We start from the raw sequence: 14,221 nt of genomic DNA, 5'->3' as shown, positions 1-14,221 counted from the left end.
CACCTAACTATCTGTAACATGTAGAAGAATGTACAAAGTATTATAGAGAAACAAAGTCTATAGTTATACAATCGGTAACAGAATCCCATTTATCCAGATCAGCTTTTATTCCCCTGTTCTGGGGACAGCTACTAGTAATATACATGGTTATTACAGATATTGTTAGATCATCGTCCTTCAGTCTACATGCAGATTATATCGGTATTAGAGATGAGCGGGTCCGGATCCCCGAGATCCGACAGATCCGAATATCGGGGATCCGGGCCAGATCCGAGCCGGCTCGGGAGTTTCCGCCTGAATTCCGGACCAATAACGAGGCCGAACGTCATCATCGCGCTGTCGGATTCTCGCGGGAGCGGGATCTTATAAAAGACGCACGCGCGCCCCGCCATCTTCACTCCAATCTTGGAGAGGGAAGAGGGTGGTTGGGAAGCTCCGTGTGCTCCGTGCTGTGCTCTGTGCCATGTGCTCCGTGCTGTGCTGTGCTCCGTGACCTGCCCTGTGCCCTCACTGCCCTGTGCTGTGCTCTGTGCCATGTGCTCCGTGCTGTGCTCCGTGACCTGCCCTGTGCCCTCACTGCCCTGTGTTGTGCTCCGTGACCTGCCCTGTGCCCTCACTGCCCTGTGCTGTGCTCCGTGACCTGCCCTGTGCCCTCACTGCCCTGTGCTGTGCTCCGCGACCTGCCCTGTGCCCTCACTGCCCTGCGCTGTGCTCCGTGACCTGCCCTGTGCCCTCACTGCCCTGTGCTGTGCTCCGTGACCTGCCCTGTGCCCTCACTGCCCTGTGCTGTGCTGTGCTCCATGACCTGCCCTGTGCCCTCACTGCCCTGTGTTGTAGACTTGTATTGAGAGTCAGTGACTGTTTATAGGCCTGAGCCCTGTAGTGTGATTTAACTAACTAGGTGCTGCAGTGCTCACACGCAGGGGCTGCAGTGTCCACTGTCCAGGGGCTGTCCTGTGGCCCGTGCCCTGTTGTGATTTATTTAGCCCTAAGCCCTGTGTTGTGATTTATTTAGCCCTGAACCCTGTGTTTTTTGTGATTTAACTAACTAACTCAGTGCTGCAGTGCTCACAAGCAGGGGCTGCAGTGCTGCTGAGTAGTACACTGTGTACAGGGGCTGCAGTAATACAAGGGGCTGTGTCCAGTGTGACAGCCTATATCTTATCCATTGTCCAGTGTTACGAGTCACTCACAACATATATCCTGTGTCCATACCTCCCAACTGTCACGCTTACCGCGGGAACGTCCCGATATTCGGGGACGTTCCCGCGTCCCGCCCGGGGCAGCCATTGTCCCGCGGTGGGGGGACAGTTGGGAGCCCCCCCCCAGCTTGCCAAGAATAGACGCTGTGCGCATGCGCACAGCGTCTATTCAGCGCCGACGAGCGGCGAAAACGGGGAGTGGCCGGAGTTCGCGTCACCCCCCCTGTGAGGCCACGCCCCCTTTTCTCGAGGACGCGCCCCCAAACGTCCCTACCTCCCAACTTCAAAAGTTGGGAGGTATGTGTGTCCTGTCCTGTGTGACAACTGACGACATATCCTGTGTCCAGTGTGACGACATATATCCTGTGTCCAGTGTGACGACATCTATCCAGTGTCCAGTGTGACGACAATATATCCTGTGTCCAGTGTCACAAGTCACAACATATATCCTGTGTCCAGTGTGACATGTAATGTGTGCCGGCATATATCCTGTGTCCAGCGTGACATATATCCATTGTCCAGTGTGACGACATATATCCAGTGTCCAGTGTGACGACATATATCCTGTGTCCACTGTGACGACATATATCCATTGTCCAGTGTGACGACATATATCCAGTGTCCAGTGTGACGACATATATCCAGTGTCCAGTGTGACGACATATATCCTGTGTCCAGTGTGACGACATATATCCAGTGTCCAGTGTGACGACATATATCCTCTGTCCAGTGTGACGACATATATCCAGTGGCCAGTGTGACGACAATATATCCTGTGTCCAGTGTCACAAGTCACAACATATATCCTGTGTCCAGTGTAACATGTAATGTGTGCCGGCATATATCCTGTGTCCAGCGTGACATATATCCATTGTCCAGTGTGACGACATATATCCAGTGTCCAGTGTGACGACAGATATCCTGTGTCCAGTGCGACGACATATATCCAGTGTCCAGTGTGACGACATATATCCTGTGTCCAGTGTGACGACATATATCCAGTGTCCAGTGTGACAACATATATCCTGTGTCCAGTGTGACGACATATATCCTGTGTCCAGTGTGACGACATATATCCTGTGTCCAGTGTGACGACATATATCCAGTGGCCAGTGTGACATCTAACCATTGTGTGACGGCATATATCCAGTGTCCAGCGTGACATATATCCATTGTCCAGTGTACAGGAGCTGTGTCCAGGGGCGGTGTCCAGAGGCTGTGTCCAGTGTGATGGCTGTGTCCATTGTCCAGGGGCTGTGTCCAGTGTGACGGCTGTGTCCAGTGTACAGGAGCTGTGTCCAGAGGATGTGTCCATTGTCCAGGGGCTGTGTCCAGGGTGACAGGCTGTGTCCAGTGTCCAGGGGCTGTGTCCAGTGGCAGTGTCCAGTGTCCAAGGGGCTGTGTCCAGTGTAAAGTAAGAAAAATAAATAAAAGTAATAAATAAAATAAAAACAATTGTAGTGCCACAAATTCCAGAGGGTAATAAAGCCAGTTTGATGAGCCCCATTACAGCAGAGGAAGTATCCCAAACAATTAAGAAACTGAAACCCCTGAAGGCCCTGGGACCGGACGGGTTCTCGGGAGAGTTTTATAAAATATTGGTAGATAAAGTCAGTGTACCCTTGGCCAAGGCCTTCAATGCTATAATGGAGGGCTCTCCTTTGCCCTTATATTTCAACTCGGCAGTGATCAGGGTATTACCAAAACCGGGACGGGACGTGGAGGATCCGGGATCATACCGCCCAATCTCGCTTCTTAACAGCGATTACAAATTGCTAACTAAAATTTTATCTGATAGACTCAAATTTATACTGCCTGGGGTGGTCGGGATAGACCAAACAGGATTCATTTATGGCCGACATTCAGTAATTAATGTGCGGAAGGTTCTAGCAGTGATCCAACACCTGGAAGGGAGAGGTGATACGGGTGATCATGTAGTGTTGGCTATGGACGCCAAAAAAGCGTTTGACCTTGTAACCTGGAGCCATCTATATGAGTCCCTGTCGCGGTTCGGATTCCCAGAGGAGTTTGTAAGACTACTTAAATTGCTTTACCATGAACCTAGGACCCAAGTGGCATGTAATGGCTACATGTCACCTTACTTTAACATACAGAAGGGAACTAGAAAGGGGTGCCCGTTCTCACCCCTGCTCTTTGCATTGGCACTGGAGCCCCTGGCAATTGCCATTCGCACTCACCCATTATTCAAAGGAATAACAGTGGGTTCCTCGGAACAGAAAATATGCTTATTTGCAGACGATATGTTGGTGTTTGCCTCGGATCTGTCCACGTCCGTCCCTACCATCTTAAAACTACTGCTTGAATTTGGCTCGTTTGCGGGGTATAAAATTAATATCCAAAAATCGGAGGCCCTAGTGGTCCTCCAGGACCCTACGACTGTAACCCATCTACCAGTACTCTCGCAATTTAAAATAAATACTCAAAAAATCAAATACTTAGGGATAAATATACCGAGTAGACTATCTCAATTGTACAAGGAAAACTTTGAACCCATAATCATAGGTATATTGAAACAATTGGAGAAATGGAAATCTCTTCCACTATCCCTGATGGGGAGGGCAGCAGTTCTTCAATCTATTATATTCCCAAAACTCTCCTATTGCATGCAGATGATCCCCATTAGACTGTCTAAATCAGACATAAAAAGGGTGACTTCAGCCTTTTTCAAATTCCTTTGGGCAGACAAGAAGCCAAAAATCTCTAGAGATAAGTTGTATTTCAGGAGGGTGGAGGCGGGACTCGGGGTACCTCATCTGGCGGCCTTCACCCACTCTGTTTTTATGAGGTACATAATTGATTGGATGACAGGGACAGACTATTATACCCATAAGACACTAGACTCGGAAATGTTTCCTCAGATGTCTACAGCGGCACTTCTCCATGTTCCAAGGTTAGCCTTACCCCCCTTGGCAATGCAGAACATACTATTTGCAGACACATACCTGGTTTGGCGGGCTATCAACAAGAGACTGGGCCGTAGAAGTGAAGTGTCAAGATATGCCACTTTCTGGGGGAATCCCAATTTTCTTCCGGGAACACTCAACACCACATACCTTGGGTGGGCTAACAAGGGACTCTCAGCTATTCGAGACGTGTTTGACCCAGGGGGACAAATAATGACCTTCCAGGACCTGGTTGCTAAGTACTCCATTGATAATAAAGATTTCTTTATGTATTTGCAGATTAGACATTATATACAGACTATGCCCTCGCTTATGATAGCAGTAGGAGTTCAGGACCCTTTGCACGTGGTTTTTGTATTGAGTTACACTGGCCCATACCGTCTTAGATACATATATCCGAGTCTGTTGCTATCGGACCCTAAAATAAAATGGGAAGGAGTAGCAACTCAGTGGAGATCTGACATACCATCGGTGATTGCCCAGGACACTCTGACTAAACACCTAGAAAAGACCATGAAAATCTTACAGTCAGCTATGCTACAAGAGGTACACCTAAAAACCCTTCACAGAGCTTACATGACCCAGGCACAACGCAAACATTTCATCCCAGGGGAACTGGGCTTGTGCTTGAAAGGCAGGAGCTCACAGTCCAATTTTTTCCATAGTATGTGGGAATGTAGTAAGATACGAAAGTTCTGGGATAAGGTCATGGGACTAATAAATAAAGTATGTGGACTAAAACTGGTGAAAGATCCACTGGCTATGCTGCTGGCAAACTTTATTAATTGGAACTTGGAGGGCAAGAAGACAGTATTGTACCCATTTTTGACAATGACGGTAACAGTGGCCAAAAAAGTGGTTCTGCGATCATGGACCTCGCCTAAGGCACCAATGTTGTCATCGGTCAAGGTGGAACTTAATAATCTGTTATTTTTTGATAGAAGGGCCACGTTGCCAGACATAGAAAATGGAGTGCGACGCTTTCATAGGAAATGGGGGGTTTATATAGACTCCTAGATCAGGCTACAGAGACACATATTTTCATATTATTTGAAGGCACCACGTGGTATCTATTGAGGACATTGTAGTGAACATAACTGGATTACTTTCTGCAGGGAGGGGGGAGGGGGGAAGGGGAGGGGGGGTAGAGTTAGTAGTTTGTTGAAAAGTTGTAATGTGTCGACAAGATAAAATGTAAGCGAGATAATCGCATGAACAAATAACTCACACTTGAATGCATTTTACAGCTTTTAACTGGTAGACTTTATTGGAATACCCATTGCAACTTTGTTTAATCTTTATTGTGATAAAATAGAAAATTTAGCAGTTTGTGACATATGTACAACAACTATGTATATATAACAGCTGGTCTGTGAATGTCACTGTATTTTCCACAACTGCTTAATAAAATTGTTTATTAAAAAAATAAAAATAAAATAAAAACACATTTTTGGAGGATGATGGAGGAGGAAATAGTGGGAGTGCTGAAGCTGCTACCACCAGTCATGACAAGGCCGATACCTCTTTGTATTTGCTGTTTGGAGCATTTCTCTTTTTTTGGGATAGTTTACTAAACTGCCACCCTGTCTGCCCCTGCAGTGCCGCTCTGCCAGGTTGGAAGTGTAAGGTCCACATGTATGTGATGCCCACTGCTGTCGCTTAGCTTAGTCATCCAGCTACCTCGGTATAACCCTTTTGGCCCAACTACAGTAAATGAAAACAATTTTGTGAGCTGTAAAGTGATCAAAATTGACTAGAAATGAGTGGAAACTAATGTTATTGGGGGTAATAATACTTTAGGGGCAAAAACAGGCCCAAATTCTGTTATTTTAGCCATTTTTAGCATTTTTTCATAAAAATCCAGATCCAAAACCAAAACCCACAAGGGTGGTTTTGCCAAAACCAATCCAGATCCAAAACACGAAGGGAGATCCAGATCCAAAACCCGAAAAAGTGGCCGCCGCACATCTCTAATCACTATATACTGTGTCATAGTAACGTGTATACTGTTACTGGGCTGCTATTTATTATGGAGGATGTTAGTATTAGCCTATTACACAATGTGCTCTCCATCAGACCTGGTTAATAACATGGGCGGGATGTTATAACATCCGCGGCCCCCCTTCGCCGGACATCGCATTTTTAATAACGGCATATGCTATAACATATGCCGTTATTCATGCAAGGGACAGCTCTTGCGGTAAGAGCTGTCCCTTGCGATGCGGTGCCGGCACTGGACTTCCGGGTCTGTGACCCGGGAGTCCATCTGCGCATGCGCAGACCCCGGCGCCGGCCGCAGGGCACGCTGGGAGGGATCCGTGACGGATCCCTCAAACAGCGCTGCGGTAAGAAGCCCATAGGCTTCTGCAGGGATTCGCCAGCTTTAGCTGGCGATTCCCTCCGCAGCGCTGACACTGCGGAGGCGCCATATAGCATATAGAAATGCGGTAGAAACCCCGAAAACGGGGTTTTTACCGCATTTCTGCTATATAGCATCCCGCCCCATGTGAGATGCAAGGAGGTGCTGTAACCCATAGCAACTAGAAATCCACTATTAGCATTCTAGTGTCAGCAACCTAACACATGTAATAATGATTGGTTACTATGTGATACAGGTAGTACATAGTATTCAGAGAGAGTGAGGTTAGGCAGCAATATGGAAGCATGATGGAAAGGAGAGAGACCAGAGGAGATCTGTAGGGTGGTACAAGGCCGCATACAGGGTTTCTATAATCAGTGGTGTAACTATAGAGGGTGCAGCTGCTTTTTTTTGGGGGGGGGGGTCCCCAAAGGCAATCCCACTGCAATATATTTTTTATCTGTAATTACTGCTTCGGAGCCCAGCAGTAAACATACACAGAGAGGGAGGCAGAGCCCAGCAGTGTATGTACAGGGAGGGAGGCAGAGCCCAGCAGTGTATGTACACAGGGAGGGAGGCAGAGCCCAGCAGTGTATGTACACAGGGAGGGAGGCAGAGCGAAGCAGTGTATGTACACAGGGAGGGAGGCAGAGCCAAGCAGTGTATGTACACAGAGAGGGAGGCAGAGCCCAGCAGTGTATGTACACAGGGAGGGAGGCAGAGCCCAGCAGTGTATGTACACAGAGAGGGAGGCAGAGCCCAGCAGTGTATGTACACAGAGAGGGAGGCAGAGCCAAGCAGTGTATGTACACAGAGAGGGAGGCAGAGCCCAGCAGTGTATGTACACAGGGAGGGAGGCAGAGCCCAGCAGTGTATGTACACAGGGAGGGAGGCAGAGCCCAGCAGTGTATGTACACAGGGAGGGAGGCAGAGCCCAGCAGTGTATGAACACAGAGAGGGAGGCAGAGCCTAGCAGTGTATGTATACAGGGAGAAAGGCAGAGCCCAGCAGTGTATGTATACAGGGAGGGAGGCAGAGCCCAGCAGTGTATGTACACAGAGAGGGAGGCAGAGCCTAGCAGTGTATGTATACAGGGAGAAAGGCAGATCCCAGCAGTGTGCGTACAGGGGGGTAGACAGAGCCCAGCAGTATATGTACAGGGAGGGAGGCAGAGCCCAGCAGTGTATGTATAGAGGGATGGAGGCAGATCCCAGCAGTGTATGTAAACAGGGAGGGAGACAGAGCCCGGCAATGTACATACACAGGGAGGGAGGCAGGGCCCAGCAATGTACATATAAAGGGAGGGAGGCAGAGCCCAGCAGTGTATGTACAGGGAGGGAGGCAGAGCCCAGCAGTGTATGTACAGGGAGTGAGGCCGAGCCCAGCAGTGTACGTACAGGGAAGAAGGCAGAGCACAGCAGTGTACATACAGGGAGTTAGGCAGAGGGAGTTAGCAGTGTTGGTAGAGGGAAGGAGGCAGAGCCACGCAGTGTACATACAGGGAAAGAGGCAGACCACAGCAGTGTATGTACACAGGGAGGGAGGCAAAGCCCAGAAGTGTACATACATACGGAGGAAGGCAAAGCCCAGCAGTGCATGTACACAGGGAGAGAGGCAAAGCGCAGCATTGTACATACAGTGAGTGAAACAGAGCAGAAGAAAAATATTTGCTACATTCAAAACATTTATATGGCTTCTCTTCTGTGTGACTCCTCTGATGTAGGACAAGATGTGACTTCTGGGAAAAACATTTGCTGCATGCAGAACATTTATATGGCTTCTCTCCTGTGTGACTCCTCTGATGTATAACAAGCTGTGACTTCTGGGGAAAAAATTTGCTGCATTCAGAACAGTTATATGGCTTCTCTCCTGTGTGATTCCTCTGATGTATGACAAGCTGTGACTCCTGGGAAAAACATTTGCTGCATGCAGAACATTTACAGGTCGAGTATCCCATATCCGAATATCCATTATCCGAATTATTCCGAAAACCAGACATTCCAGAAAGTGAAAAAAACATTTTTTTTTGCTGAAAACTCCCTGGGGACATTTGTAACAGCATCACTAGGGACATGATATGTAACTGGCACTATATATGTGCAAGACAATGATTGCTTGGCATTCAAATTCAGTGCTGAGATAGTACACACATTTTGTTTCACATTTTGAAACCTTGTTTTTTGAACAAATAAAATATATTTGTGTGTATTTTATGTGGTAATAAAATGTATTTGTGTGTATATTATGTGTTTATACAGCAAAATGCAAGATACTTCAAAATACATCATTGAAATATTAAAATATTCCGAAATACGGAATAATCCGTTATCCAAAATTCTCCTGGTCCCGAGCATTTTGGATAAGGGATACTCAACATGTATATGGTTTCTCTCCTGTGTGACTCCTCTGATGTAGGACAAGATGTGACTTCTGAGAAAAACATTTGCTGCATTCAGAACATGTATATGGCTTCTCTCCTGTGTGACTCCTCTGATGTGTGACAAGATCTGACTTCTGGGAAAAACATTTGCTGCATTCAGAACATTTATATGGCTTCTCTCCTGTGTGACTCCTCTGATGTTGGACAAGATGTGCCTTCTGAGTAAAACATTTGCTGCATTCAGAACATTTATATGGCTTCTCTCCTGTGTGACTCCTCTGATGTAGGACAAGATCTGACTTCTGAGAAAAACATTTGCTGCATTCAGAACATTTATATGGCTTCTCTCCTGTGTGACTCCTCTGATGTAGGACAAGATGTGACTTCTGGGAAAAACATTTGCTGCATTCAGAACATTTATATGGCTTCTCTCCTGTGTGACTCCTCTGATGTTGGACAAGATGTGACTTCCGGGAAAAACATTTGCTGCATTCAGAACATTTATATGGCTTCTCTCCTGTGTGACTCCTCTGATGTTGGACAAGATGTGACTTCTGGGAAAAACATTTGCTGCATTCAGAACATTTATATGGCTTCTCTCCTGTGTGACTCCTCTGATGTAGGACAAGATCTGACTTCTGGGGAAAACATTTGCTGCATTCAGAACATTTATATGGCTTCTCTCCTGTGTGACTCCTCTGATGTCGGACAAGATGTGACTTCCAGGAAAAACATTTGCTGCATTCAGAACATTTATATGGCTTCTCTCCTGTGTGACTCCTCTGATGTCTGAGAAGCTGTGATTTACATGTAAAGCCTTTGTCACACTCAGAGCACACATGTAGATTATCTCCGGTGTGACTCCTCTGATGTATGAGAAGCTGTGATTTACATGTAAAGCCTTTGTCACACTCAGAGCACACATGTGGTTTCTCTCCTGTGTGACTCCTCTGATGTCTGAGAAGCTGTGATTTATATGTAAAGCCTTTGTCACACTCAGAGCACACATGTGGTTTCTCTCCTGTGTGACTCCTCTGATGTTGGAAAAGATCTGACTTCTGGGGAAAACATCTGCTGCATTCAGAACATTTATATGGCTTCTCTCCTGTGTGACTCCTCTGATGTCTGAGAAGCTGTGATATATATGTAAAGCCTTTGTCACACTCAGAGCACACATGTGGTTTATCTCCTGTGTGACTCCTCTGATGTCTGAGAAGCTGTGATTTATATGTAAAGCCTTTGTCACACTCAGAGCACACATGTGGTTTCTCTCCTGTGAGACTCATCATGTATGAGGTGAGAAACAAATTAGTTGCTGAAGGTTTCTTCTATCCAGAAAATAAAATAGTGTTTGTTCCTCCTCCTGAGGTGTAAGGAGATATGATGTATTTAGTTGGCTTGATCGGAGAACAATTTCCCTTTCCACGTCCTCTTTATTTGAATCCTGCTCCTTATATGTCCTGTAAGAAAATGAATATATAAAAACATAATGGTTACCAGGATAACGCTACTTTTATAGTATAAGAAGTAAACTAGGAAGGTGGGGGAGGGTATTGTAATAAACCTTAAACCAATAAATGATTGTAGAATAGAGGGCAAAGACAGCCACATTGTGGTGGAAGCAAGGGGAAGGGAGGAAAAAGGGAACAAGGTATAAGACAACTACTCACTCCAAACATTAACAAAACAAAGGATACCACGGGCACCGTACACTTTATTGGTACATTCAGTCTAGAATGGCAGGAAATTCAAACCATTCTCAACAAACATATCGATATTTTGAAGACTTGTTACAGTGTTAGAGGAACGTATCCAAATCAGTTGGAGGAGATGTAGTAATCTAAGAGATGTCCTGGTTCATAGCCACCTTGAAAGAGTCCATGTCCCTAAAATCCACAAAAAAGGATCCTATAAATGGGGAACCTGCAAGGCCTGTGCTATTATGGTACCCACAACTTCCTATTGTGACAAATTCTATAAAACGTGGAAAATCCAAGATTACATCACATGCATCACGGTTGGTGTTGTTTATAATCTAAAATGCCCATGTAATTTACATTACATTGGCAAAACGAAAAGACCGTTACATAGAAGGCTGATGGAACACATATCCAGCATCAAGAATGCAAAAAGAGATCACCTGCATGAAGCCACTTACACCGGTTGCTAAACATTTCCTTAAGTTTCATCAAGAAAACCCCAATGGACTTCAAGTTTTTGGATGCAAAAAATCTAAATGGGCATCAGAAGGGGCAACCTGGATAAGGAATCGCTAAAACAAGAGGCCAGACTTATTTTTCTGATGAATACCCGGACCACAGGTGGTCTAAATGAGGAAAATTGTTACACGGCTTTCCTATAATTACACAAACTATGGGGCAACCTATATAACCATCATTTGGTTACTATTTCCTAATGTAATCATCCAATTTCCAGTGTAATCATTTGTCATTGGACATTTTCTCATGTTTAATAAATATGCATACTCTAATGAGGAAGATATGTGTATCTATAAAATGTATATCAAATATTGGCTTCAATATTCCTCCAATCCCCCAACCAATTCACTGAATGACCCTAATGATCGTCAAATATGGTACACATCACCATATAATTATTGGTAATTATCACACACTCTTGTTATGATATAAATATCTCATTTATGTTAAGGTTTCATTTGATTCACACATTGTTTGCATGTTTCACTCACCATGTCATATATTTTATATTATTCCAATATCACCTAATAGATTAAATAAATGCACTAATTCTCTTTATTATAGATAAATGCACTAACTCTTCTCTTTATTAATACATAAATACACTTTCTTGTCAACTATTTCAACACAATTGATTATTAATTCTTAGTCATCAATTTTACACACTTATTCACATTATTTTCCAATTTGTTAATAGTTTATCACATTACGGATTCATATTACCCTGTAGACCACCTCATTACTGAGTACTATATCAAACGTCATATTTTTTTAATACATCTATCTCTTTTTTATTTAATCATGAGGCACGGTGTCCATTTTTATTATCAATGCAATTATATCTATCTCACACAGAGACTGTTCTACACAGCTAACAAATCTGCAACATCTCCATCTATACAATATATACACTCATCATGAGATTACCTTTATTATTTATTTATTATAGTTGATTAAAACTAAGGTCCTACTCCAAATTCTGTAGCAATTTATAGAGGTGAGAAAATATATTCTAATAACTGAACATACGACTCAATTTCTGAGCGAGAGAATACGACACCAAGGGTGACATTAAATAGGATGTGATTTTTTTTTCACACTTTCAAAATCGCCCATGAGGTGCGTATTCTGGAAAAAAAAGTGCGATAAAGTTCGTTAATGTGCAATTTTTAGGCATGAAAATGTGCGATTTTTAGGCATGAAAATGTGCGAATTTGAAGTAATGTGCGAATTTATGTTTATAAAAAACAAAACGTCGTGAGGTCCCCCCTCTTGAGGATATCCAGCCCCGGGCTCATTGAGCCGGACCTGGTTCCAAAAATAAGGGGGACAAAAAGCATAGGGGTCCCCTTTATTTCTGAAACCAGCCACTGATTCTTGGACCGGTCCTGGTTCCAAAAATCTGGGGGACAAAAAATCTGGGGGTCCCCTGTATTTTGAAACCAGCACCGGGCTCCAACAGCCCGCGGTGTCATGCCACAGCCAGAGGACACTTTTTATATAAGGTCCCCCGGCTGAAACATGAGCACCCTGGCTGGTCAGCCTTGGACGAGGTACCTGGAGGAGTGGGGATCCCCTAACAAAGCCCCCACAAGCTTCACCCATCCAGGGCTGAAGCCTGGCACTGTCACCGGTGTCCATGGCCAGTGGACGCCGGCCTGATAGGGTTACAACTCACATACATAAAATTGCTTTATGCAGGAGAACTAAAAGTGCCAGCAGACCTCCCCCGCATGCTGGGACTTGGAGAACCACAAATTTCAGCATGCGGGGCATTAATGGGCCCACTGGGACTTGTAATCCACCTGTAAAAAGAATGTTAAAATAAAACACGCACAAACAGAAAAGTATAACTTTATTTCATTTACAAACACAAACCTTACTTTTAATCCAATATACTTACCAATCCAGGATCCAGCACTGGTCTCCCTTCTGCATAGCCAGCTCACCCCGCACTGACAGCCTGCTTTCTCCTGCGCAGCTAACAGTCTCTGTAGTGCTGTCCCAGTGCTATAGAGGCTGATAACGTCATTGGCCAATGCGTCTCCATGGTGTGTGCATACCTTGAGAAAGCCTCTTCTGGTGAAACAATCGTCCGGTGAAACGATCGTCAATGAAGACCAGACGTCTGTCACACGGTGTCCTCCACAGCAGGGTTTCGGTGAAAGCCTCAGGCTCCATCCGTGGCCGGACGGCCAGGTACACTCGTACTTCTCCTCCCCACTCTCCCCAGCCGCTCTCTTTCTCTGTGTAGGATGGGCACCAAACCCGATCCCACCTGCATACCCCACACTCCCTGTCCTCCTTCCACAACCGGGCTGCTGGCCATGTGCCGCTCATACTCCACCACTGCAGCACTTGTCAGCAGGAAGCTAAACCCCTCAGCGAAGGACAAGATTTGGGATAAAATCACAGATTAAGTGAATAAGGTGGCACCACAGTACAGGGATATAAAGTGTGTGTGGAAAAGGCAAGTGTGTGTTTTTAACTCATATGTATTTGTTTGTGTCACAACAAAAAAAACTATACATCTTTTAGGACAAAGGTGTGTTTGTTGATATGTCGTTAGTTCATTTAGACATGTGAGCAAATTTATGTAAGGGAGTGCTGTCTAGGTGGTGTGATTCTGACACCTTGCACCATGTACAAGATGTGTATATGTCATGGTTCAGCCATAATTATGTGTGCAAAAAAGAGTGCAAATAAATATGTTTGCATTTTGAACATGACCCACAAAGGATTTTGGGAAATGGAGAAAGTAAAATGTTATGTGGGGTAACTCACCTTACTGTAACATGTCCAAAACTGTGGCCGGTAAACATGTGGATTATGTTTCCCTTCAATTAGTTGCAATATTTGATAGTTTGATACTGTGTTATGGAGTCCACAATCAGGAAGCAGCAAAATTATATTGATTCCGATCATACCAGCCACAATGCTAACTTATCACTACTAACGCAGTGTGGTAGCTGAGACCATTACATGTAGTTGATTTACAATTATTTTTCCATTTTTTTAAGGTAGCAGGACATCAAATGTGCCCTGAAGAGGAAGCTGAGTGGACGGTGCACAGCCAGACCACCGGGGGGGGGGGGGGGGTGGGCCCTATCCTTCCCATCTTGAGCTGACCTCCCTGG

The 14,221-nt window shown here is 45.1% G+C and overlaps 1 protein-coding gene across 1 annotated transcript; it reads right to left on the bottom strand.

Annotated features, from left to right (window-relative positions):
- Nucleotides 1-7,390: 7,390 nt before the first annotated feature.
- On the bottom strand, nt 7,391-10,151 carry LOC146073488 (uncharacterized). Its single transcript, XM_083180667.1, has one exon. It carries the CDS (start codon nt 10,149-10,151, stop codon nt 8,856-8,858), a length of 1,296 nt encoding a protein of 431 aa, XP_083036793.1. The 3' UTR covers nt 7,391-8,855.
- Between the last annotated feature and the right edge of the window lie 4,070 nt (nt 10,152-14,221).

Source organism: Crinia signifera, chromosome 4 (assembly GCF_055691185.1).
Source record: "Crinia signifera chromosome 4, ASM5569118v1, whole genome shotgun sequence".
In the NCBI taxonomy this organism is placed as follows: domain Eukaryota; kingdom Metazoa; phylum Chordata; class Amphibia; order Anura; family Myobatrachidae; genus Crinia; species Crinia signifera.
This window is presented reverse-complemented; position numbering and strand designations above follow the sequence as displayed.